This window comes from Lichenostomus cassidix, chromosome 10, assembly GCF_008360975.1.
Source record: "Lichenostomus cassidix isolate B80296 chromosome 10, HeHo_3.0, whole genome shotgun sequence".
Classification (NCBI taxonomy): Eukaryota; Metazoa; Chordata; class Aves; order Passeriformes; family Meliphagidae; genus Lichenostomus; species Lichenostomus cassidix.
In genome coordinates, this window is record NC_139491.1 from 17,581,982 (window position 1) to 17,607,122 (window position 25,141).

The 25,141-nt window shown below is 43.5% G+C and overlaps 1 protein-coding gene and 1 long non-coding RNA gene across 6 annotated transcripts in view; one reads left to right on the top strand and one right to left on the bottom strand.

Annotated features, from left to right (window-relative positions):
• Positions 1–17,893, top strand: part of PSTPIP1 (proline-serine-threonine phosphatase interacting protein 1) — a 49,831-nt gene extending 31,938 nt beyond the window's left edge. For 3 of the 5 annotated variants that reach the window (XM_085070951.1, XM_085070952.1, XM_085070950.1), the window contains 10 exons: positions 250–312; positions 1,335–1,433; positions 3,041–3,086; positions 3,906–3,985; positions 6,287–6,385; positions 6,926–7,022; positions 9,967–10,051; positions 11,585–11,655; positions 12,859–12,959; positions 14,510–17,893. In XM_085070951.1, coding sequence (XP_084927077.1) covers positions 250–312; positions 1,335–1,433; positions 3,041–3,086; positions 3,906–3,985; positions 6,287–6,385; positions 6,926–7,022; positions 9,967–10,051; positions 11,585–11,655; positions 12,859–12,959; positions 14,510–14,641 — 873 coding nt within the window. In that variant the 3' untranslated portion in view covers positions 14,642–17,893. The remainder of the gene's footprint in view (positions 1–249; positions 313–1,334; positions 1,434–3,040; positions 3,087–3,905; positions 3,986–6,286; positions 6,386–6,925; positions 7,023–9,966; positions 10,052–11,584; positions 11,656–12,858; positions 12,960–14,509) is intronic. The other 2 variants (XR_014854353.1, XM_085070953.1) reach the window with 2 other exon arrangements.
• LOC146432858 (uncharacterized) lies at positions 4,009–20,437 on the bottom strand. Its single transcript, XR_014854354.1, has 4 exons — positions 17,895–20,437; positions 6,252–6,449; positions 4,299–4,381; positions 4,009–4,189 (listed from the first exon to the last, which is right to left on the bottom strand). It is a non-coding gene; the product is annotated as an uncharacterized LOC146432858 (long non-coding RNA).
• Between the last annotated feature and the right edge of the window lie 4,704 nt (positions 20,438–25,141).

The following is a 25,141-nucleotide window of genomic DNA, read 5'->3' on the forward strand; positions in this document are numbered from 1 at the left end:
TCTACATCCTCTCTGCTATTAATGGAAACCACCGAAGCAGAATCATCTGGGATTATTTTTTTTACCTGGCACTTTGATGCTCTCTGTATCATTTAGAAACTTGTCATTTATAAAAGCAGATTGAAGTAATTTTCCCCACAGGCAGGTGGCTTATAGAAAGGCCTGACTATGGCTTTCCTAATCCTGCTGCTGGAAAGGGGAGGAGGAAGTCCAAAGCAAGAAATGCTGACTTGTGTGTGTTTCTTACAGTACGAGGCTGCAATGGAGCGTATGCAAAAGAGCAAACTGTCCCATTATAAGAAAACAATGGAGGTAAGCAAGGTTTCCTGATGCAAACTGCCTCCAGTAAAATCTCTATCACACATACCTCTGTTTAAAGAAAGGTCAAAGCTTTGTTGAGTGTGCAAGAGCGTGTGTGAGAGAGTGAAGATATTCCTATTATGAGCAGCAAGATAATCTTCCCTGCTGCACCCACTGAGGAGTCTCCAGAAGGTTCATGTGGGATAAACAGTGCCCCAGGTCAATAAGGATTTCATTCTTTCTAGGCAAGGGTGCTTAGAGGAGTAAATATAATTCTTCAGTGTGTGTAAATGCAATTTGAAGATCAGTGATGCAATCTCACAGGCAGGAGGAACCCTCTCCAGCTGGAAAGCTTGCACGTACAGAAACTACAGGCAGCTGAGTTTGGTTTCCAGTGGGCAACTACCTCTAAAGGAAAGTAGGTGCAGACCTGTCAGTGCTACAGCTGGAAGTGTACTAACAATTTTTATTGAAATGTGGTTGTTCTAAGTGAATTTCTCAGACACAGAGTCCTTTTGGCGCAAATAGAGATTTCTCTTGCTTCTGAGAGCTACAGCAAAACTGTTGCCTATGGGGTGGTGGCTCAGCCTCACAGTTTGGAGCAATGGGCAAGGCAACACACTGACTGCAGCCCCCTGATGCTCCAAGTCACAGGGTGGAGATGACAACCCACCCCATGGCCACCCTGAGAACATGGGCTCCTGATTTCACCTCTCCATGGTTGGCTGGGGAGGTGCCTGATGCACCAGCTGTGGTAGAGCTCCCTGTGCATTCCTGACCCCTGCAGGGAGCTGCACTTGCACAAAGCAAACCACTTCAGGGCTGCAGGAAAGGGACACAATTTATGCTGCCAGTCCCTACTCCAATTTTTCTATCTCCTTATGGAGTCATTGGGATTTTTTTCTATTGCCCAAATTGGGCTCTGATTTGCTGCCCCAGACTGCAAAACTGAAAGTGCCTGGAACATCACTGTGGGGGAAACCCAGCCTTGTTCCCTGAGCCAAACCCTGATGTTTGATTTCATTTCCATCCAGTCCAAGAAGACCTATGAGCAGAAGTGCAAGGAGGCAGATGAGGCTGAGCAGTCCTTTGAACGAACCAGTGCTTCAGGCAACCAGAAGCAAACAGAAAAGGTACTGAGATGACAATGCTATTTGGAGGGAAAACTGTGGGGTTTATCTTTTCAAGATACAAGAGAATACAATTAACCAACCCATTCTACAGGATGCCAGGGGCTGCTTTGTCTTCAAAATGACTCCACAGAATCCTCTGGGAAGGGACTAAGTTATCTAATTAATCTATCCCAGGCTATGATCCAATTGCACTATGAATCCTGAAAGGAAACTGAATGAGATTTTTCTCTGAAATTATTCATTAAGAAAAAGACACAAGTCAAAAATATGTCATGCAGTTAGTTTTGCCTTTTGGTCTCTTACATTTAGTAGGCATAGCATCTTACATTAAAATGCATATTTTTCCTCAACATTTTTCTCCTTATGGTTAGTTTAATTTCAACTAAATTTACAGACTCAAAAATAAATCGTTGGAAATTAAGGCACTGCAGTCCTTCATTGCATCGTCTTGATACTTGTAGCTGACAATTCACTAACTTTTAATGGGAACATTTTACAGTGAAACAGATGGAGAAAACAAAATAAATGAACTCCCTTTGGCTCGATAAAAATCAGTGCAGTGTAAGCAAAAAGGATCAAAAATCATCTCAGGGAGTGGGGCGGGGAGCAGGCAGTGTGGAGGCTCTAAAAACAGCATCAGAACTTTAAATTTTATTTCCAGCATCCTCTAATCTTTGATGAACAAACCCCTGCAGCTTAGCTGCAAAGGGGGGATGGAATCCCAGCCCTGCCAAAATGACACCAGAACACTTCACAGCTTCAATGGCAGCTAAACCTGACCCAGCTCCTTTCATGCAGAAGGATCCCAGGGTGCTCCACTGCCATTTCTTCCCTGCACATGCCAGCACGTTGGGAATGCACAGAGGCAGCTCACAAGCTGTTTAATTCTGCTCAGCATTCACAAACAGTTTGGGCCAGGAAGCAAATAAGAAGGAAGCTTCTGTTCCCAGCTTACTACACGTTTCTCAGCCAGCTGTGATGAGGAATATGATCATCAGAACCCCTACCTGAGTCGTGTCGTCAAGGGCAGGATGGGAGAATGTATTACACTGATGTCTAGAGCAGTGCATTTCTGTGCTGTCATCACCATCTGTGCAGAAAGACCTGCAAGTACAGATCTGCCAGTGATGGCTGGTTTTTCATTTGCTAAAAGCTGCAGGTTTTTAAAATAGAGAAGTTCTACTTAGAGTGAATTTTGCTTTTGGGTTTCTGAGTTGTTATGGGAAATAATCTGGCATTTGCAAAGTATTTTAAAAGCTGTGTGCTTTTCATCTGTGTATTACATGAGGAGCTTGAAAGATGAAGAATTTTAACTGCCATTTATTTCTGCTTATAAATATCTATTAGAAAAGCACATCAAACAATTGAGAAAAAACAACTCAGCCAGCAGGCACAGCTTCAGGCTGGATCATGCTGGCTCTGAGCTCCTGTGGCAGGGATATCTGAATGGAAAGATTTCCCTTGAAGTCATTGTGGACCTCTGGCTGCACCTGGGAAATTCTGGTCCCCTCTCCATAGCACACATGCAGCAGAACTATGCATAAAGAGGGGGCAGAAGCTAAAATATTGTCAGAAATTAATTTGAGGTGTTTGTTTTCCTGTTTCAGAGCCAGAACAAAGCCAAGCAATGCAGAGACGCAGCAAATGAAGCAGGTGATGCTCTGTTTGCAGCTAAACTATGATTCCTCTCAGCAATGACCTAGCAGCACAGGATTTTGATAGAATTCCATCCAAATCACCCAGGCTGTCTCTGAAGTCAGGGTTCCCAAAGTCACCTACCTAAAGATTAATGAAGAAGCCTCTAGAGGACAGCAACCTGACAGTTACCTGCATTCACTATCCTTTGTGGAAATGCCAGGGTCCTGCTTTCATTTAAGAATTTATAGAAGACCTCCTTTAAGGACTTCACCCAGAAAAGCTCTTCTTGCAGCAAGTTTGAAAGCAAAATAGCCACTCAAATTTCCAGAGACAGCCCAAATCAGATACCCTGTCTCCACAGGCATGAGCACAGTAGTGTTCCCTAGCCCCACACTGTATGCCCAGGACAGACCAGCACACACCTGAGCTGGCCCAGGAGTTCAGGCTTGTCCCACCCTGCTCATGCAATAGCTTACACCAAATCACATGGCTTGCCTGGATGGCTTGGCACGGAAAGGGCCCAAGGATGCTCAGTGCCCAAGCATGGTCCAGGCTCTTCATCTCTGAATTCCATTATCCCTACTGCAAAGTTTATAAATGATCTGGAAACCATACAGAGAGAACCCTTTCTCTAGTATAAAGCTACAAATAAAAAACCTGAAAGATTATTGCACCCCACCAGTCTCAAGCTCACACATTCTTGTGATACTCAAGCAAACCACAGGCCTGAAGTGTAAGAATCACAGTAAAGGCCTAAAGGAGGAAAGAGAAAAAGGCTGTATGATTTTTCCCCTAACTGTTTGGTTTCTATTGTGTGTGTGTGTGTGTTTACAGAGAATGTGTACAAACAGAACATCGAGCAGCTGGATAAGGTCAGGACAGAGTGGGAACAGGAACATATCAAAACCTGCGAGGTAAACATTGACTTTTGCAGCGATGTTTGCGCTCTCTTTATTTTATCTGATTTGAAGATTTCAGTCTAAGGCCTGAAATATCATCCCAAGGGTTTTGCTGTTTGCTTTGTGTGGAGTCTCAGTAGATGTTTTGCAAAATTACCAGAGCTGATTTAGACATAGCTACTCCTGTCTCACTCACACTCGCCTTGCTTGTCAGCATATCTATGTAAAAATAAAGGAGTGGAATAAGTGCAGAGGTGGGAGAGGGGGAGCAATATACAAACTGGTACATATTCCAGTCACTCTATGTTTCAGAGCACTTTAAACTCACCTGCAAGAATATTTGTCCTCTGCCATGGAGTAATCTTTCAGTTGAAAGGTGGTGGTGGTAGAAAAGTCTCTATTTCCATTTTACTGAGGATGGACAAGGAGATTTGCACTTGGCTATTAAGTTTTGCACAACAATTTACAGGAACTGTTTGGCACCCAAATCAGCCACACATTTGATCACAGTAATCCTTCAAATACATTTGCCCATCTGCTAAAGTCTGATTCTGTCATATTTACTTGTTGCAGGCTTTATTTCCACATAAAATAAAATGCCAGGAGCAAAGCTGTCCAGTTCTCTGCTTCCTCTTAAATATTCCCTATCTGGGAGGACTGAAAAGCCCCACAACTGGCAGAGACATTTCTACAGAAATTATGCCAAGCCTTAGTCTTCCAAAGATGCATATTTTCTCCCTTTTTAAAAAGCCAACAAACCAGCAAAGCATTCCACAACCTCACACTTTTTTTGTCCCACATGGCTAAATCCTGACTAGCCCACAGAGCTTGTGACCTGCCCACTGCTTAATCCAAACAGCCATTCATAAAGGAAGAGCATCTTTAATGCCTTCTTTGAAAAGTGCTTGTAGAGAGAAGAACTGATAATTTTTGGGGGTTTCTTGAGGCATTTAAAACTAACCATTAGTACAAAGAGCAGCTTAAAATCCCAAACTTCTGGCTGCATAGTGGGGAATCTGGAAGTGCTGGGGTTGCTTAGATCTCTGACTGAGTGCTGGACAGCCACAGCCTGAAAATGTTGGCTGGCAAGTGAGGTGACCTTTGTCACAGGGGCTGTGCCACATTGTCACGAGATGCCCAGGTTCTCCAGCAGCACGAGGGATGTGTCAAACACAACACCCAGCTGTGCTCTGCTGGGTGCTGACAAGGGCTTAAAAGCCCAGTCACCACACTTCCCTCTTGGATTAACTGCATTTCCTGACAGGACACCATTTACCTGGAAAATTCCCAGTCAGCTCTGGTGCTGTTTCAGCACCTTGTGGGCCACAGGCTTTCTGTTGAGAAAGGGTGTTGAAATACTCATTCTCCACCCTGCAGGTTATCTTTAAAAGCTTTTACTCTTGCAAACCAGTCCCCACACCACCTTACTCCCTAGACAGATTGCTTTTTCTGGGTTTTTTTTAGTAGGTAAGTTATTAGATGGCAGGCAGCATACCCAACTGAGTGTTCTGCTGAATGTTGTATACATTTGTGGTGTTCTGGACATAATTACTAGCAAATGGAGATGGAGACAGATGGCTGGAAGCATCTGAGCTTTTCACACCTCATAGAAAACCAAAACCTGATGTTCTACTTATAACAGTACAACGTAGAGATCAGGGTGATTTGGTTTTTTTTAAAGTTTTTAAAGAAAGAGCTTATCTGCCTCTTCCCCCAAATCAGCTCACACTTCTCTCTCTTCCCCTTTCAATGTTCCTAAGCAATGCAGCAACATGAGGAAATCAGACAGATGAAGGAAGGGAGTAAACTCTGAATACAGAAAAATGCCTTCTCTTTACCACAAAAATAACTTTAGATATGCAGAGTCAACTCCAGAGAGCCTCAAGCACTTTCAAAAGAGAAAACTTTAGAGAGACATTTTAGATGGCAGAGGTGGATAATTTTGGCTCTACCTCTAATGTAAATGCAACCCTTTCATGCCAGTACTTTACTGATCTGTTAAACATCAAGATTTCAGTGTGATGAGCAGAGAGAACTCTGACTCTGAAATCCTCAACAGTAGAGGTAGCAGTCAAACCCAGATCTGGATTCCTCTCTCCTGCTTTGTTTTTGTCTCTAAAACAGAACTTTAATTTGGTGCAACCAATTAGAACAAATTTTTGAGCATGAACAGTAGATGCAGTTTCTCCACTAACTGAAAAAACATCCTTCACAATAGGGCCTTCAGAATGGGTTTGCATCCCCAGCCCTGTCACAACCTGCAATGCAAATAGCTCAATACCACGAGGCTGCATCACGTTTCCTCTTTGGCTTTAGGTCTTCCAGCTCCAGGAGTGTGACCGCATCACGATCCTGCGGAACTCGCTGTGGGTGCACTGCAACCAGCTCTCCCTGCAGTGTGTGAAGGATGATGAGGTACAGCCTCGCTTGCCCTTCTCTGCAGCACTATCTCCAGAGGAATAGCTCACTCCTGTTCTCCCTAGATGTAAACCAGATGCATGTCTGGATGCAGAGTCTGTGTCACACTTGGGGACACTCACGTGTCTCCTCCTTGGTTCATTGGGGAACACTTCCTGCTACCAAAACACTCAGTTGAGTATATTTGGGCTCTGATGCAATTTCAAAAATGTCATCCAGTCATGGCCTCAAAATTGGAAGATATAAAGGATACACTAGATTTGACTTTGAATGGTTGTTTCTGGCTATTAATTCATTTATTGCATTGAAAAGTCCTGGACTGCCTTTGTCTTCCTCTCTTTAAAGACTATGCAGAGCACAAACAAACAGGTTTGTTTACAAGGATATTGGTACAGGGGACAGGCCAAAGATCAGCCAGGTCAGAAATGTACCAAGTATAAAGTGTCTCCTAAGGGGAAAATTACTACAAGAGCATTAGTTGTTAATTCAATGTGAAATGTCAAAAGCCAAATTAAACTCTTGGATTTTATTTTGTAGCTGTATGAGGAGGTTCGGGTCAGCTTGGAGAACTGTGTTGTAGAGTCAGACATAGACTACTTCATTAAGACGAAAATGACAGGAACACAACCTCCAGGTAATTATTTCCATTGGCCTTGTCAGATGAGTTGTGCAGTACAAGTCCTCTGGAGGTGAAACCAGCTGGAGGAGTTTCTGCTCCAGCTATTCTTTCCCACCTGCCATGGCTCACTTCCCCCTCACTGTGCTGCCGTCGCTGCCTGTGTGGTGCTGTAAAGTGGGATAGCGCAATGATCCAACTTAAAAATAACCCTCCAAAGAAGAAAAAACTTGTTTTGGCTTTGCAACCAGGCTCATTTCACAGTACAGCTGAACTGACACCACTAAGGAGGTGGCAAATTGCCTTGCAGAGATGGCAACTTCAGCTTCCTGCAGTGGTGACAAGTCAGAGACAACTTGCCACGTAACTGCACCCCAGTGTCCTCTTGACAGAGGTGCTGCCTCTTCATTTGCAGCACAGAGAAGACCCAGCTTTCTATTCTGCTCCACATGCCCAATGGGGAATAACAAATTTTCTGCTCTCAGGAATTGTTTGCATAAGCCTCGACTTTGGCTGGGGGAAATTTTGAATGAGATCGGCTTTGCCCCAGCAAACAGAAGTGCTGTCAGGTTCACAGGCTCTGCCCATTCAAGCCAAAGCAACCTTTTCCTTGGCTTTAATGCTCAAAACCTCTGGGCTGTAATGGAGATTGACACAGCAAGAGGCAAGAGCAGTTGTAAAATGAAAACCTGCTGCTCCAGGGTAGGAGTTCTCCAAACACTCCGCAGGAAAGGCGTTGTCTCATGTCACATGGCCCAGCACAAACCACACCCCAGTACTTCAACACGCACTACAAAACAGTTCCAGGCTGCTTCTAGCTCTGGGCAGCTGCTCCAGTGAACACTTAGCTGATGACACATATCTGTGAGGAAAAGATCTCTTCCTCCATTTTTGTTCAATCTGTGCAGAGATACCCTCTCACTTCTACTCTCTGCTGTAATACCAACTGCTACGTCAAGAGAAAATCCTCTCAGCAGTGAACAGAGCTTGCTTATTACAGTCAGAGTGGGGAAGAAGCTATACTGGCACAAGAAAATTTTATCCTGATAAAAGCTTCCATTCTGGGAGTTGTACAGGTACAAAATCAGCAGTATGAAGGATTCATCCCTGGGGATAATTATCTTGCACAAGAACAACTTCCACCCCTTTGATTTCACTGCAGAGCTCAAAGCTGGGGAATTACACCCCAGGACCTTGTTGGGTGCTGCCACTAACTCAGCACTGAGGTGAGGCCTGCTTTTCATTCAGCCTTATGATGATTAAAAATTGAGATTTGGGGATTTTTTTAAAACTAATATATTGATACTGGTGTGCTGGATGCCATTTTGCTGCTATAGTTTATTCTTCTTCACATAGGGGATTTAAATTCACTGATACAGGAGCATTTACCCACGAAAAATTACATTTTCAGTGGCAGAAGGGAGAACTGTGCCTTGCAACAGTGCAAAACAACTTCTGTATACTAAGAAATTTGTAATTCTCAGCTACGGTTTTTTTTTTCTTTTCTCTTATGTGAGATTTGTCATTCTCCAGTCACCTAGCCAATTTCTGCAAACAGCTCTTGGCTATGTCAGGAGTCATTTCTAATAAGAAATAGGTGGAAAAATCCCTTGAGAGCTTTACGAAAGGCAAAGAAAAACCTGACTTGGTTTTTTTGTTGTTTTTATTTTTGCCATCTTCTAGTAGGTGACGTGTTCTGGAAGCAATAACCTAATATCTCCACAGCTCTGGCTAATGAGTTCGCACTGTAGCGCATGGTGAGCTGTTCATCTGTGCTATTACTTGCAAAATGCAGAAGGAAATCCACGTGTCATTTTGCACTGTGTGGCAGAAGACCCTCATCCTGACCAAAGCTCTTGATGCTCTTGCTTACTCTCTTTCCTACCCAATCTTACAATGCCCTTTAGACTAGAAACTGTGCCAAGGTAACAATCCAGAAGGGCAACAGGAGACCCTTAAATTGGTCAGAAAACTCCCTAATTACTGTGAGTCTTATTTGCAGGGATTCTTCATACTCAGCAGCTGTATGTACCTGCTCTGCTTATTATCTCGGCTGACCCAGTGTGAGAATGTCAACACAACCTTTAGCCCAACTCCAATGTCTTTCTTAACTTGCTGGTATCAGGTCTGAGATAAAACACTATCACAGACTTCACTCATGTTTGTTTGGCTCTCACACCAAGCAGGCAGAAAGGGTGCGTGGCCCAGCTGAAAGCAACTACACTGGGAGCTATGAGATGACAAATAAATCCATCTGTAACTATTTCATCTGTAAAGTTAGACTTGGATATGGTCTCAATTTCACCCTTAATGACACCATAGGGGAGAGTGAAGGAACTGCAACATAAATGTGTTTGAGAGAACAAAACCCAAATATCTCTGGGTAAACAGCAAATAAGCTCTCAAGAGGCGGATGGGGGAGATATGAAAGGTGGGGAAACACACAAGCACACACCAGGAAATTGCTCGTTATTGCTGCAGGCAATAACACTCAGAAATCTCCCTCACTGACAAAAATTCCTGACTGGATACATTGAGGAAAAAAGAAACAAAACACGCTGCAGCAAATTCTATCATGAAGCCGGGTGTGAGGCTCATAATGACCACGCTCTGCCCCCTTAAACCCTGAGCTTTGAGGCAATAGAAGAAACAGCCATGGAGGAAACTGCCTTCCTCATTAGGGTAGTCACAGCTCTCAGGCCTCTGACTGTGCCCAGCTCAGCTCGACTGTGCTTTGCCTCCAGGGACATGGCTGTTTACAGGCACTGGAATGGCTTTTGTCAAGCTGCTGGGTTCCCCTGAGCTGCTCCAGCCACATTCCAGGTGAGGGCAGGCAGGTGCTGCGCTGCAGTTTGCTCCAGCAGCCCCAGGTCGCAGTCTGGCAGGGAGAACACTGTTTTCTCACCGTGTTTTCTCACAGTGTTTCCTGTTTGAACATCTCATTTTTATTGCCTTATTGCAGAAGCAATAGGGTATGAGAACTACTACAGCAGAGAGCCCAACAGGCGCAACAGCAGCCCCACCCAGTCCTGTGGGATGATGAAGAGGTGAGTGGCAAAGTGCAGTTCCCAGAACGGGTGTTTCTCCATATCAACAGCAATGTGTGATGACAGAAAACAGCACATGGAAAGTTATTACTTCCTTCATTGTAGCAAAAGGCAACTAGGTATCAGTAAATGTGACTTGACAGAAGAAGGAAAGGTATTAAAATGGAGTCAGAGTAATTTTGCCATGGCCTAGTGCAAAGAGGGACATGGGGTGAGTCCATCACGCAATTACTTGGCCAGCAATGGGTAGCAGTCACTTGTTTCCTCTTTCCTAGTGAGTCAGGGCATGTAGCAACAAAACCAATTTGTTCCAGGGGGAGCAAAGGTGAATCTGGCTGGGAGCAAAGGCTGGGAGAGCCATCCTTTGGGGCAATTCCTCCTGGCTTACTACACCACTCAGCTGAGCAGAACAAAGAGCTGCTCTCTCTGGCTGGATCAAAGGGGAAAAACACAGGGCAGAATAACTGATGATTAGGGAGACAGTTTTTCTTACTCTGATTCATTTCTGCTGGTAAATCTTGGAACATGGATACAATTAGATCAGCAGAAGAGCATGGTAGCTCTATTGGTTTAAATATTTGATACTAAAATGGCTAATTCACAGTGGGGAGGGCATCATAGTTAAAGCAGAAGAGATTTATATTTTAACAAGCCCTATGACATGGCAAAGACAGGATGCAGGTCGTAATCTCCCATTTGAAATGAGGTCCAGGCTTGCCAGTGAGCTGATCAGGGTTTTACACAATACTTTGTTTTTCAGTTGGAAACTGGATCTTCTCTAATAATGAATTCAGTGCTGCATCCTGTGCAGTTACATAAGACAATTGGACTACCATTCAGAACACAACTGTGCGCAGCATGGGCAAGGAGCCTAGAGAGACTCAGCCTGAGTTTCTCAGGCACTGTTAAGATAGGATATCTATTTTCCAGAAAAACTGAATGTTCCCTAGCTGAAAAATCAGACCCTTTAAATATGCCTTAAGCATGCAATGCTATTTCTATCTCTGCTTGAGAATCCTTACCCATTTTCTCACTTTACTTAGTCTTCAGTACCCAGCTGTGATATAGGAAATAACTAGGGATAGATTAAAATAAAAATTCACTTAAACTCACAGCTTTTAGAAAGGCTCGTTAGACAAGCCCTGTATTTTAAATTGTATCAGGGTTTTCCTTAAACACAAAGAGATGTAATCTCTTATAAGCAACTGACAATTCTCATAATTTAGCATTGTGAAATAATTGGAGTTTCACAGCATGAGCCTATAGCTCTACAAAAAATATTATCTGCTGCATTTGATGCACAATTTAGTGATGGCTGATGGTTCAATATTCTGCTGCATTTTTAAAAATACATTTTTAACGGAAGATAAATATATCTACAGCATAAATGAAAATAGGAGGCCATGGGAAAAGGTGACATCTACTCAGTGTGAAGCAGATGGAGGGAAGGCTGAGTCAGAGAGCTGAGATGAAGGAATGCTCATACCCAGGCCTGTTCACTCATTTTGGTTTTGGCTTCTCTTGCTTCTACAGATTCTCTGGACTACTGCATGGGAGCAGCAAAAACAACACGGAAACTGTCACTCCCTCAGCCCCTCCTCTGGGTATGCTCTGCAGGAAATCAGTTTACCAGATGTGTTTGGTTTAGATCATGTTGCTAAACCAGGCTTTGACATGGAGCAGAAATGTACAGCAGACATTCACATGTTGGCAGGCAAGAGCAGTCTGGAAATGAATTGTGCTTGGAAGTGCATTAAACAGATTTCCCAGTCAAAAGTGCCAAATAATCCATAGACTCCTCAAAATCTCCATCTAGGCAGGGGGACACTGTACATTCAGAGCAGCAGTCTGGCTTAGCTATTCGTTTTCTCCTTGTGTAGAATAACTACCACTAAAAAGTCCAAGAGAATACATACAATTTTTAACAGATAAGGCACATGGCTTATGAATACAAATATCCATCTCATCTTACAGTTATACTGTTTTCTTGTAATCCTTATACCTAGGAATTTATCAGATGACATTTAAAACACAGTATTTTGACTAATGATTTAGGACATTTTTATTGGTTTGATAGTAAACAACAGCATTTTAACTGTAGTTCTTACCAAAAGAAAAGTTGTTTTCAAACAGCTTTAAAATCAACTGCCTTTGTCAGGCCTGCCTGCTTGGGCACCCAGAAACACAGCCCAGAGTCTCTCACTTGCTGCATTTGGTGCTCAGCAGGGGAAGCTCCCAGACATTCTGGGAAGAAATAAGACATTTCCCTAATTACAACAAGCTGGATTAAAACAAAACATCTGCAAAAAAAAGTTATGTCCATGAGAAATAGCTATGTGAGAACTATATAAACCACTGGAAAATGTCTGGTGACCCATTGGCACAGTATTTTCCATTTTTCTCAAGGGAAAAAGAAAAGCCTATGTGAGTCACTGAACTGCTACAATTTTACACCCCCAGCAGCAACCTTTTAAAACCATTTTAATCAGAGCATTTCCCTCCTTGGACTACTTGGATTGTGTTTTACCAGGGTAAACATTTTTCCCAACCTGGATGAGGCTGAAGCTAGTTTCTGACCTCCCACAAAGTTCAATGGGTGTATTGTCATCCCATCAATGAGGAACAGTTTTTGTGCAAGACTTTACCTACAGTTCACAGCAGCTTTTCTATACATGTACATCTCCAGGCAGAGAGAGAACAGAAACCCTTGTATTTGTGAACTCTTGCATATGATCCCACGCATTTATAAGCAACTGAACTCTTTGTTTCTCTGGTGGGTATTTCTTCCCTATTTTTTTCCCTGCTAGCAGAGAGAACAGACGGAGTCTATGCATCTATTTTGGTAAATGAAGAAGCCAGGATCACATCATCACAGGACTACAGAGTACTTTATGACTACACAGCCCAGGTAAAAAAAAGGCTTCAAAGTAAATACTTCATAGTGTCAGATTTAATATAAATGATGCTGACTCAAACATCTTGAAAGTATAAATTCTGTGAAGGAGATGTTATACTCAAGGACAGGATTTGTCCTGCTCCAGTTTAGCACGCTGGCTCTCTATACTGGAGAGGACTGAATCCCATAAAGGACATTCTTTCTCTATAATGTTGCAAGCTGCAGAATCACAGTGTATTTGGTTCATCTGTCAAAAGATTGTTACTAAAACCAATCTACAGCCTTAGCTGGGGTATTGAACTCTCCCTGACTCCAGTGCTAGCTAGGCAGAATACCATTAGTAAAAGGTTGTGGATGGACTGGTTATAAATATTTGCTAATTCAGATGGACTCCAGAACCTGGACTCCAACCCCAGTTCCTTTGCATGTCAGTTTAAAGGCTCCTTTTATTAGCTTTAGATCAGCAGAAAAAACAGCATCCAGGAGGTCTTATGTCTCAGTGCATAGAGAGCCTCACACCAAGGGACCTGCCATCAAGAGCCAACGTTGAAGAAATGACAGTGACAAAATACATAGCCAGATAAATAGTGAAAACAGAGAAAAGGCTCAAAAGGAGCATTTTCCCTTAGGTACAGCAGTATTCCAACACCTTTTATAAGATACTGGGGTTTTTTTGCTTTGTTTTAAACTTTCTTTTATTATTTACCTGAAATTTCATGCAAGCATAGCCAAAAGCACCTCGCTGTTAATGGCAGTTCCCCTAAGGAGACTACTGGATCATCTCCTTACTCCAGGAGTTGCCTTAAAACTATGCCACATACAGATATTCCCTGCTGAGAAAAGAGCCTGTTACTACCTTTACTATATTGCACATTGAAGCCTCTCATTTTTTGAGTCCATGCTTACCTACTCAGGTGCATTAAATTTAGTTTTAGCTGACACATCAAACATCTCTGGAAGCCTCTCTTCCCCTGTTTTCTATTTACTACACTGTGGGCAGCAAAGTGGTTTCGTATGGAAAATAGGACAGCACCACTGAACACTGATAGCTGCCTGGGAGCTCAGGGAGAGCTTATTTGCAACTACTGCATTTGTCTGGGGATGAAAGTCACCACTGTGGAAGAGTCACTGTCCCCCCACTGGTCACTGCTGTTCCCTACTAAAAGAACTGAGAGACCTATTTCAGGCATGGATTAGCAGAGACACTGTTATCCCCCTTAGGAATTAAGCTGTGCTCTGTTTTATTTAGCAACACCTGCAGACTATGCAGGTCATGGTGAGCTGGTTTAGGAGAGCTGTATTTAACCATTTCTGGACTTCCCCAGCGATAAAACCATCAAGTTGTGCAAGAGGAGACACCATGGAGGCTGGGGAAATTTGAGGGTCTTAAGGAAATTGCCAAAATGCTTAATCCCTCACTATCTGGTATTTCAGACCCACTGCAACCAGGACACCAGCAGACTGTTGATGAATAGCAGGATTAAAAAAACCCTACCAGATCCATGCTGGGGCCCTCCTGTGCTCTCAGGCTAACCACATTTCTTTTCCCTGTCTCTTTTCAGAATGTGGATGAACTGGACATTAGTGAAGGAGACATTGTAGCTGTCATTGCAGAAAATGAGGATGGCTGGTGGACAGCAGAAAGGAATGGGCAGCGAGGCTTCGTGCCAGGATCTTATCTTGAAAAGCTTTGATGAAAAGAAGCCTCAGTCCTCAGACTTTAAAAATACCCTATTACTGAAAACAACCAGCACAAAAGGTCTGCTTCAGCTGACCAAGGACATCCCAATAATGATGTTTTTTACAACTACCAGTCAGGAAATAACCAACTGACCATGCTTTTCTCTCCCTTGCTCCTGCCTCATCCCAGCATCTCCTGGCCTATGCTGTCTGCAAAAACCATTGTCCCTCCTGAGAGATTAGGACTTGGATGCTTTGGCACAGTCCTACCCTCAGCACACTGTGCTGCCAGCAACATTGCAAAGCTTGGCCAGCCTGGGAGGAAAATCCTGCCCAGATCTCAACTGCGCAAAGGAAGAAGATCAGGGAAGCAAGTGCTGTTTCTCCAGGACAGAGGACTGTCTCCAGCCAGCCTGTGAGCCACTCTCATGGTCACAGCAGCCACCTTCTCTGCCATGGATCCCCTTCTCTCCCTGCACAGGCCACACTGCCATTTTTGACAGGGGATGGTTTATCAGTCACTGATGGAAATATGAAAAAGAGTGAATGCAGCAACAGAGAAGCACCTGAAAGACCAAGACACATCCCTTGTAGGAAATCTTGAGGCACTCCCCACCACAATCATCTCCTAACACAATGAAATCCATGCTAGCCATGGCTCTGCTTTGCACTGGATTCTGGGACAGATGATAGGCTCAAGGCTTGCTTATGCCTTGTTTGGAAAGTTTCCCTAACACATCTCTGGGATTTTGAAGTTTAAAAATCCAAAGAGCAGCTAAGCCAAGCCTCCAGCAATGCTGCAATGCCGTGGCTCCTCCCCTCTGAGCACCAGGGAATTGCCAATTTCCTCCTCCTGCAATCTGCACACCCTCATCAGCAGGGCAGCCTCCCTTCCACCCAGCTCAGCCTCTCCTCTCCTGCCCATAGGCTGCTCTGTCTCCATCTGCTGCCTGCAGCCTCTGCACCTCTGGGATTGCTGCCACAGGGACATCCTGGTTTCTTTCCAGGCACTTCTAATATGCTCAGTCTTCAACAAACCCTCCTCGGAGAAGATGCATTGTGCAGGTTCACCGTATTTCACAGATTTCAACTCTATCACTCTTTCTACTTTAATATTTAAGAATGTTTCTAGCTGTTACTGTATGGTACAAAGGACTGATGGATAGTTTCTGCCACTCCTCCCTTTTCAGTATTTCAAGTTAGTTAAAAAAAAATATTAAAACCCAGTGATTTCATTTGAATCAGAGTGAACTATTTCTGGGGGCAGAATGACCCTTTTTGCCAAGGTTTCAGGTCTTAAAACTGAATCAAGACAATGAAAATTAATCCTATTGCTTCCCAAAAGGCACAGAGGAGGGAGGAACTGTTAGCTCAGACACAGCAAGACAAGAGAAATTTCGACAAAAGAAAAAAGCTGTAATGGTCAATGCAATTTTTCCTTAAATGAATCACAATGAAGTTCAGAGGCACTTGCAGCACCTTACTGCAATTCTTCTTCAAGAATGGCATAGAAGTTGCTGCAGGCCCTTTTTCTTTAGCTCCCTGCAGTCCTTTGCACAGGCCCACTTGTCCTTCCCACATTCTCCCAAGACACCATGCAGCACATCCACATCAGTGCTGAAGGGCTCCCTGCCCCTGGCATTAGCACAGGCCTGTGAGGAGCTGGGATGGCATTGAAGGCAGCAGTGTAAGAACAGCACTTTGCCCAGGCTGCAGAGGGAAGGAGAGGTTTCTGTGACCACACCTGAAGTGACAGAAAGATGCACTATAGCTTCAGCTGGGCCAGGGCATGATGAGTGGAGGCTGCCTGACAACCACAGCATCCCTTGTTAGCTACAGCAGGAGAGGAAACTGAAAGCACAAGAGATTTAATGTATTTACTTCCTGAACACTCAATCTTCCACAAAGAGGACTGTAATAAACCAACAAATAAATAAATTTAGGTAGCTATTTTGCAGATTATCTGAATTAAATGGAAAAAAAAATAAACCATTGAGATGTACCTTCTCTAATGATGTGTGACGTGGATTTTGCCAGGACTCCTCACTTCTCTGGGGACCCAGACAACCTCACACAAGGCACTGTGGGACCCAGTCCTGATTACCCTGAAATCCTATTACAGATCATCTTTGTTTCCATGGACCACATGGTCTACATCACCAACAGACAGCTAGTAGAATGGTGGCTGCTGTTTCTATGCCATCAAATAATTCCATATTTTTGCGGTTAAAGTCAAAGGAAACCAATTTCCTTTCTACTGATCTCTTCTGTCAAGTAAATATTGTTGAATGGCAAGAGGCTATAGGTATTTCAAAATCTCCCCAGTGTCACAGCATTTGGGTCCCACATGCTAACTCCAGACTGTTCAGGAAATGAAAAAGCAGCAGCAATGTTTTCTCATGAATCCTCTCCTTCACATTGTCTAGATATGGCTTGGAACTACTTATCAGCCAAATTCTTCAGCTTGGCCTATCAGCGTGGCAGCACTTGTCACAAATAGAACAGAGCTATCAAGAAATACCCACACCCTCTGAGAACATCTGCATTTTAGGTGTCATCCATCCACCCACCCCCATCAGTAGGAAAAGCAGGAAGGTCAGTTGTAGGTTACTGCCTTAATAATATTGCCCTTACTAACATTTCCTCTCCAGTTTGGTAACCTTTGGGCAATAAGACTGACACAATCAAATTATTCAATTTTCAGCTAAGGTGGGAAACTGAAATGGGCCCTTTCCAGTCAGAGGCATTCTTATACTAAAGTCAAAACATGCATATTGTTCTCCTTTACATTTATTATCAATTAAAGAAGAGAACAGGAAAGCCTGTATAAAATAATATTCAATCAATGACAACCACATGCAATTATGAAGTGCTTGCAAGTGTAGTGTGAGGTCCATCTCCACACAGAGCAGATTTCAGCATATTAAGAGCCCATAAGCGAGTAGTAACAACAAAGTAGTATCAGACTAGAAACAGAGAGATCCAAGAGACCCAGCTCTAGGACAGCCAACACAGCCAGGCCTCCTGCCAAGCTCACTGATCTGTAGAGCCATCCAGCCTGTAGCATTTCTGACACCTGGGCAGCTAAAAGGAAGAAATCAACCTCTTCTCAGAGGAGCATGTAGCAATAGCAGGAGCACAGTGACTGTTCAAGGTTTGAAGTGTTTGCCACTAGCTTGAGCTCTGTAGTATGAACAACCTCAGCACACATCAGCCATAGTGCTGACAAGATCATGTACATAAGGCATAAACAGTAGAAACTCTTACCTTGGTTTCCTTTGTGTGTCACTTCTTTAAGAGGTGCACTTGTGGTCTGAGTCTCCTCTCCAGAGATAATCTTCTCCCAGTTGCAGCTCCTACTTCACTGATTACTCAATGCAGTTCAAGTGGAAGCACATGGATGCCAAGAGGAGAAGCATTATGAGCCAGGCACCAGGTGGTGGCTAATAGGAGCCTGGTTGGGCATTAAGGAACACCTAACCCCAGCACTGGAGGGTAACAGACACTTTGTGGTACCATGGAATCTCCTGGCAGTATCACTGTGACGTGGCTGAACTGTGCAGCCTTAGAGAGCACAGCTCTGTAGCACCAGCTCTATACAAACACAGCATGAAAAGTCACTGTTAACCTGCAGCGTGGAGTGGCAACAACTCTGCACAGGACAGAGCAAACTGTATAAGCCTGAACAGCAGCCTATGCTGCTCAACACCATCTCTTTTCCTTGGTTTTCTTACTCTCCAGCTTGCAGGGCTGGGACATTGAACACAAGAGCAGTTACCAGCCACAGACATCAGTACTTCACATGTCCTTAAACAGAAACTACACTGAGAGCTAGGGAGCATGGAAGGAAAGTTGTGATGCTGAGTGTTACCTGGCTTCTGGAAAGTAAATGGCTGCTAGGGGACTACAAGGGCTGATGGGGCTGGATTTTGTAGGGAAAGGATAATTGTGTGGAGAATTTAGATTTTGATAGAGAAATTAGTGTTCTGCCTGTGACTAGGTTATTAACAAAATGACAATGCCCCCATCCACTGAGAGGGTAAAGAACTTCTAGTCAAACTGTTAGCCATAATCTACTCTTTGTTAGCAATTACCTAATTTCAGCAGCCAGCTCACATTTTGCTCAGAGCCACAGTTATCTCCAGATTTGTGCATTCCTGGATCCTGTACAGCACAAATCGGGTCTGTTTCTACAATAGCTGGATAATCATATTTCCATCAAATTAGCCAGTACACATGGTACAGTGCTCAACTTGCCCTTCTACCAGCTGCTAAAGGGCGGCTGACACCTGATCTGGCACAGAGCTGCTGGGGCACCATTAAGGGTATATTTACAGCCTATCACTGCTGGGTGCCATGTGGCTGCAGCCATTCTGTCCCACACACTATCCTAAAAGGCATATTTACTCTGTTGTTCTATTCTCACCAAAAGCACAGACTAAATTTTGCTTTTAGATACAAAACACTAACAGAAATTACCATGACCTCCCAGCAAAATCAGCAGAAATCAGAGCTGACACCCCTGAAACTTCTAAAAGGAAAGACAAATCATCCAACACCAACAAGCAAACAGAACTCAACATGGAGCAGAACTATCAGTTTATAATCAGGGATTCCACATATCATCTTGAGGACAGAGGGCATAAAAACAACTGGGGGGCAGAGGTGAAGTGGGAACAGATATCCTAAGAGGATGTTTGAAATCAGGAGAAATTTCTTACCAGATCTAAAAAAGCCAGTGTTAACCAGATTTTAAAACATAAAACAGCACACATATCTCAGCTTTGCTGCCCTTACCAGAATTCAACTAAACCGTCAAATCAAGGCAGACATAAAGAGAAGTGTGTTAATGGGCGCAATACTGAATGAGCTACAGCTGCATAAGTAGTGCTTTGACTTAAATTCTCTTTGACTGAAATTCAGGCATTTGCTGCAGCCTCTGCCTCAGGGTAAATGGACACAGTACAGCTAAAGACATTCCAGCCTAGACTTGAATGAAATTTCCTGCGTGGAGGATTACACACTTGGATTGTTCAAGCAGCCCAGGCTAAACCCTTGAATAAATCAATGGCTTTGTGAAGCAAAGGTATGACTCGAGAGAAGTCGCACTCACACCTCAGTTTCTCCATTCATCACAGGGAGCTTGTAACCCACTCTGACATCGAGCTGAAAATCCTCCTGGCACACTCAGCATTTTGGTGCTGGTTCAGTCCCAGACTCAGTCTAAACAAGCTGGCATTGGGTGGTGGTCGGATCAGTATTTGCAATAGTAAATCTTGTACAAAAAACAAATTATATTGTGTACACAGCGCTTGTTTTAGGACTGGATGGCTCTGAGGAAGGGGCTTGCAGAATGAGATAACACTCACAATCAATGCAGGGAGTGTGTGGGGGAGTTAAGTGCATTCCCTTCCACTCTCTAAGGGCACAAATGCTCAACAGCTGCATCTAAAGAAGAATTGTTCTGAAATTTTAAGCTGAAAACAGTCCATGGAGGAACTTCTTGGGAAACTGGTGAACTTTAACCTCCACAGGATAAGAATGCTAACATAAGTGTGAATGGGAAAGCTTTCAATGCACTGATAGACGTGAGAAATGCTTTGTCTTTAGAGAAGGGCTGCACAGCCCTTCTTGTGTCTGAGCCCTGGGTGAGGAAGGGAGACTTAAGCGACAGTGACTTTGTTCTGCTAAGTGGCAGCTAAAGGTTTTACTAGGTCACTGCTCAATTCAGCAGCCCTGGGGGGATTCAAAACTGAAGCGGGATAGAAGGGATCTGGAGAAATGCATCCTCCTTGCTCTGCAGGGTCCTGTGCCAGCTTTAGTAACCACAGCATTTATCAGCACAAGCTCTAAATTTAACTTACGTTTGCTCAGTGTCTGTAATGTATCCTCAAAGCACCATTTTTCAATGCTGAAAGTGTTACTGTACAGGGAGAAACAAAGCTATCAGGGATAAATGCTGGGTTTAAGCTTTTAATATGGACATTACACACAAAATGCAAAAGCCCTTCATACGGTGCCAGGCTACTAGCAACAAGCACGCTTCCCAAGGATGGGGCATTCTCCAAGTCCTGGAAGTATAAAAAGTGCTTAGTTCTAGAGCCTGAACTGGGAAATGAAGTCCTGCCTCTTGCCTGGCAGATACCTGATAAAAGCTGGCACAGAACTACTCAATGCCCCCTTTGCCACAGATTACTTATCCTTCTCCAGCTCTCAGCTGACAATGTATGAACACTACCCCTGCACAGCTGATGTGCTGGCAGACTTGTTCAACGCAATTCAATGGCACTCATTCAGGCAAGAGCAGATCTTGCTGCTTCCTTTGTCCGGGGGGGAGAAAAACTTAAGAACTCCATTCAAATGTAATTTTCTAGACCAGACTGCTTTTGCATGTAAGGCATCCTAGATACTGTCAAGCCTCACAACTGCCAGTGGTTTGCTTAATCGTTTTATTTGCATGAAGAAAATGGATTCCAGTTCTTCAGTCACAGCCTGACCTAGCAAAGGTCTGACAGGACAGCTATCCTGGAAAATGCTTGATTTATTCTTTGAAATGGGGCAGGAGCCCATTCAGTGAAAGGAGCTGGTGCCTGAAGCACCACAGATCCAAATGAAAAAGCCAAGCTGTTCATTCTCTGGAGTGTCAACAGGAATAGCTCCATGGTCCCACACAGCTGTGGCTCATGGTACCAGGAGCAACCCAGTTTGCAGGCTTCCCTCTGGCAAAGAAAGAAGTTTCAACTCAAAAGCTCTTGACAGATCTTTAGCATTCTGGGTCAAGAGAAACAGGTGAGAGAAAATGTGAGGTTCAGTGCCTATCAAAGTACTTCTTTGCTTGCTCCAGAAGCATCAGAGCTCCTGGACTGGAGCCCTGATAGTTTCGCTTGTACAGTTTTAAGCTCATGTTCAAGTTTAATTTACAAACCCGGCCCTCCTTTTAAATAATGAATAAACTGTACTTTGTTCATCTACAGTGTAAATACCCCACACAAAACACAACTGAACTCTTGTCCTGGAGTCCAGACACCGAAAGAAGCAACATCTGTTGCCAGGCACAGATCCAGCAGGGATTACTGCAGTCACAGCAAGGACTAAATCAAAGGCATATGCCTGGACTAAGATTGTGAGCACAAAACCTGTACTGGGAAGGCAACTGTCAGAGAGAAGAAATAAAGGAATGGCTGGACAAACTCTCCATGTAATGTTTACCTCTGGCACCCCAGGCAGTTGCCAGGACATTAAACATGTCCAGGGTGCAGCACATGGTCAAGGAGCAGCTGTACAGCTGTGCCTCTCCAGCACGTCCTTTTCCTAGTAAGAAGTAGCCTGCAATTTAGCCTTATTTAAAACACCAGACCTTGGGTTATGGTATACAGAGGGAAATATGACTTGTTGTAGGACTACTTCAGGACTGTTGTGTAAGTTTTTTGCAGATAATCCTATCAGGGGGAGGTAGAAGGGCAAAGTTTACACCTACTGCTATGTAGGACATAAACTATGACACTGTGCCATCAAAATCAGATCATACCCAGACATTCAACAGATCAGCTGCAACATAATGCTGCTACCTGCCAGGGATTTTTGCTGTCTCCTAATCAGTCCCATTACTGAAGAATATCCCCAAACTGAGATGGGCAAATAGCTAACCCAGTTATCACAACGGACATGAGAGATCAGTGCTGAAGCAGTCCAGGAACATGAGACTGACGTGCAGGACAGTGGGAAACAGGCTAAAAGAGCCAGCACCTTACCCTTCCACAGGCAGGCATGGCCTACAGCAACCAGTAATGGTGTCACTTTATAGGACACAGCATCACATCGACAGTTTGACAGAAGAAGCTTTGTGCTTGCACCAGTTCAGATGCAGCACAGATAGAAGTCTGCTCTCCTGCTTTTTAGCAATAACGCCAAGCATGCATCATAGTTTAAAAGATGCTGCCCGCAAAAGAGCTTGCCAACTACTCAATACAGCTGCAGAGGAAACAGATCAGCTATGAGAGGCTGCAGAGATCAGCAAGGAAAGATTAGCAACGCCTGTTTTGAAAAAGGTTGTGGAAGTAAAATTAAGCTTATTATGTGTGGCAAGGACAGCTGCCCCAGTCAGTGCGGGTGGCACCCAAGAGCAAAGACTGCAAGAGGCAGTGCAGAGGCTCAGGTGGCACTCTAAAAGCACTGCAGTCACCCCAGAGCGTGCTGCTGCTACAGGACACAGCACACAGGAACACCAAAGATCCACTGCACTTGGAGACTTGTATTGCATTCCAGAGGGATTTATCTCAGGCCCAAGATTAAGTCAGTTACAAGATCCACTAACTGTATAGTGAAGGCTACCACTAACATTGTTATCACAAGTACTTATCTCAAATCTCATCTGAAACTACAAGTACTGACAAATTTCATGAGCTGTCCTCTCCTTGCTATCAAGGCAGAGTTGTTTTTTTCTCCCCACTAACTTAGTTAAATTGAGCTTGTTAGACCACTTCTCTGTTTAGTAAGGCAAATACACATGATCATGCCTTACTAGACCAGTTTAAATGAGACCCTCTAATTCTCATGATGCTCCTATTAGGCTGCTGTAAGGCAGTAAAGCACAGGACTTGCAATGCAATGTCTTGAAGTCATTTAAATAGTAGCGAGAAAGACAAAACCCAATTAAAAAAAAAAACCTTAAGGTAATTCTAATCTCCTGTGTTAAACCTCTCTGGATCAGGTTATGGAACATGGAGCTGCAGGCAAGCTCCATACCTGTGGGCTCCACGTAGCATACACAGATTCACTCAGTCTGAGCAATTTCCTGTGCAGTCTGCACTGAGCCCTCTCAGGCTCTTCAGCTGCAAAACAGCCAAGAAGAAATTCATATAGGAACCTAAAATACTGGACACAGGAATCAAGGAAATAAAGAGCTAGAATGAAATAAAGTCATCCCCTCTCCCCCTAAAATACACAGGCAGATATGAATGTATTAATTAGAATGGCCAAACCACAGCTATGCCAACAGTCTTTCCTGTCTAATGCAAGCCAAAGTTTATTTTTCTTTCAGTAAGGGGGGGAAAAAAGTGTTTCTTGATTAAGAAACCATATTGAATGATTTGAAAGAGAAATGAAAAATTCATATTTCAAGTGTTGATGAGAATGGTGTTCAAACTTCAAGAGTGTAAACTAGCAAGGAAGGCCAGGGAAAGGGGCAGTGGGAAAGGTAAAAGAATCACAGTGAGTCCAAGGATACTGAACAAGTCCAATTAACAGACACTTGGATAGAGCCCACACTACAAAATAGAGAAATACTGAGCAACCCAGACTACCTGGTACTGGAAGCCACAGACCTACAGCACTTGTTCCAACTTCAGTGAGTCATACAAAATGTGGTGTAATAGACCTTTGCAAGTTTGTGCTTGGTTGGCTTTTCTGGGAGGGGTGGGGTGAAGTTTGGGTTTTTTAAAAATACAAAATCAAACACCACCATAACTTTATTCACACATCCAAGACCTAGTACATAACTGTCCAATGCAATAAAGTCACTGGTTCCTAGGGAAAAAAAAACCTCACCACAGCAGTTAAAAATTCAGTTGGGCTTTGTTTAGATTGTTACAAAGTTGTTAAATATTGAGTAGTTTCTACATTCCAACACAAATTTTCTGCATTTTCAAGAGGAAGCAGAGACTTCCTTCATCTACATGCAAGTACTGTCATCTCTACTTCAAATACATGTCTTCCAGCAAGATTAACAAGCATGGGCACTGTATACTAGCCTCACTTCAAAGGGGTTTGTGCAGGCTCTTGACTGGAGCTTCTTTCTGCCGCATAGCTGTTAAGAGCTGACTGCCTTTTTAAGCATCCTTAGCTTTATTCTATGCAACACAGGTCTGTTTTAAAACCTCCCCACACTCATTTTTACAAGCCAGGGTCATCTCAATCTTATTAGTTCTGTATTTACAATATGCAATATAATATGAAGATAATAAAATTCAGTTAACAGGCTTGCTACTGCATCCAGGAAATCTGATGCCAGTCAGGAGGCCTTTGGGTTGAGCCACACACTGCAGTAAGAATGAAAATCTACGTCCCAAGGGAGTATCATCTGAAACCCACCTTTAGAAGTTAACATAGAATTCCAAAAGTACACTCCTAGAGCAGTGTAACAGCTCTGGGAAAAATCCCAAACAAGATACACTGGCCTTATTAACAGACTGTTCACATTCAAATTATCTTTTTCTGAGTGATGTCTCTTTAGTTATTTCAGAATATTATCCTGATGTCAGTTTAGCTGAGCATGTCTGTTTTGCACAAAAGCAACTGGTAAAAATTCTGAACATTCCTGGCTTCTGCAAAGAATGAGGAACCTGAAGACACTGAAAGTAGGGCAGTGACTAAGCATCTGAATAATGCAAGACACATTAAAGCATAATTAACATACAGCAGTTACAGTAAGGCTATTCATTACCCACTGTTGAGAGGCAACAGATTCTTCCTTAATTGTATGCAAAAGATATTAAGTTTCCATCATGTTCAACCCA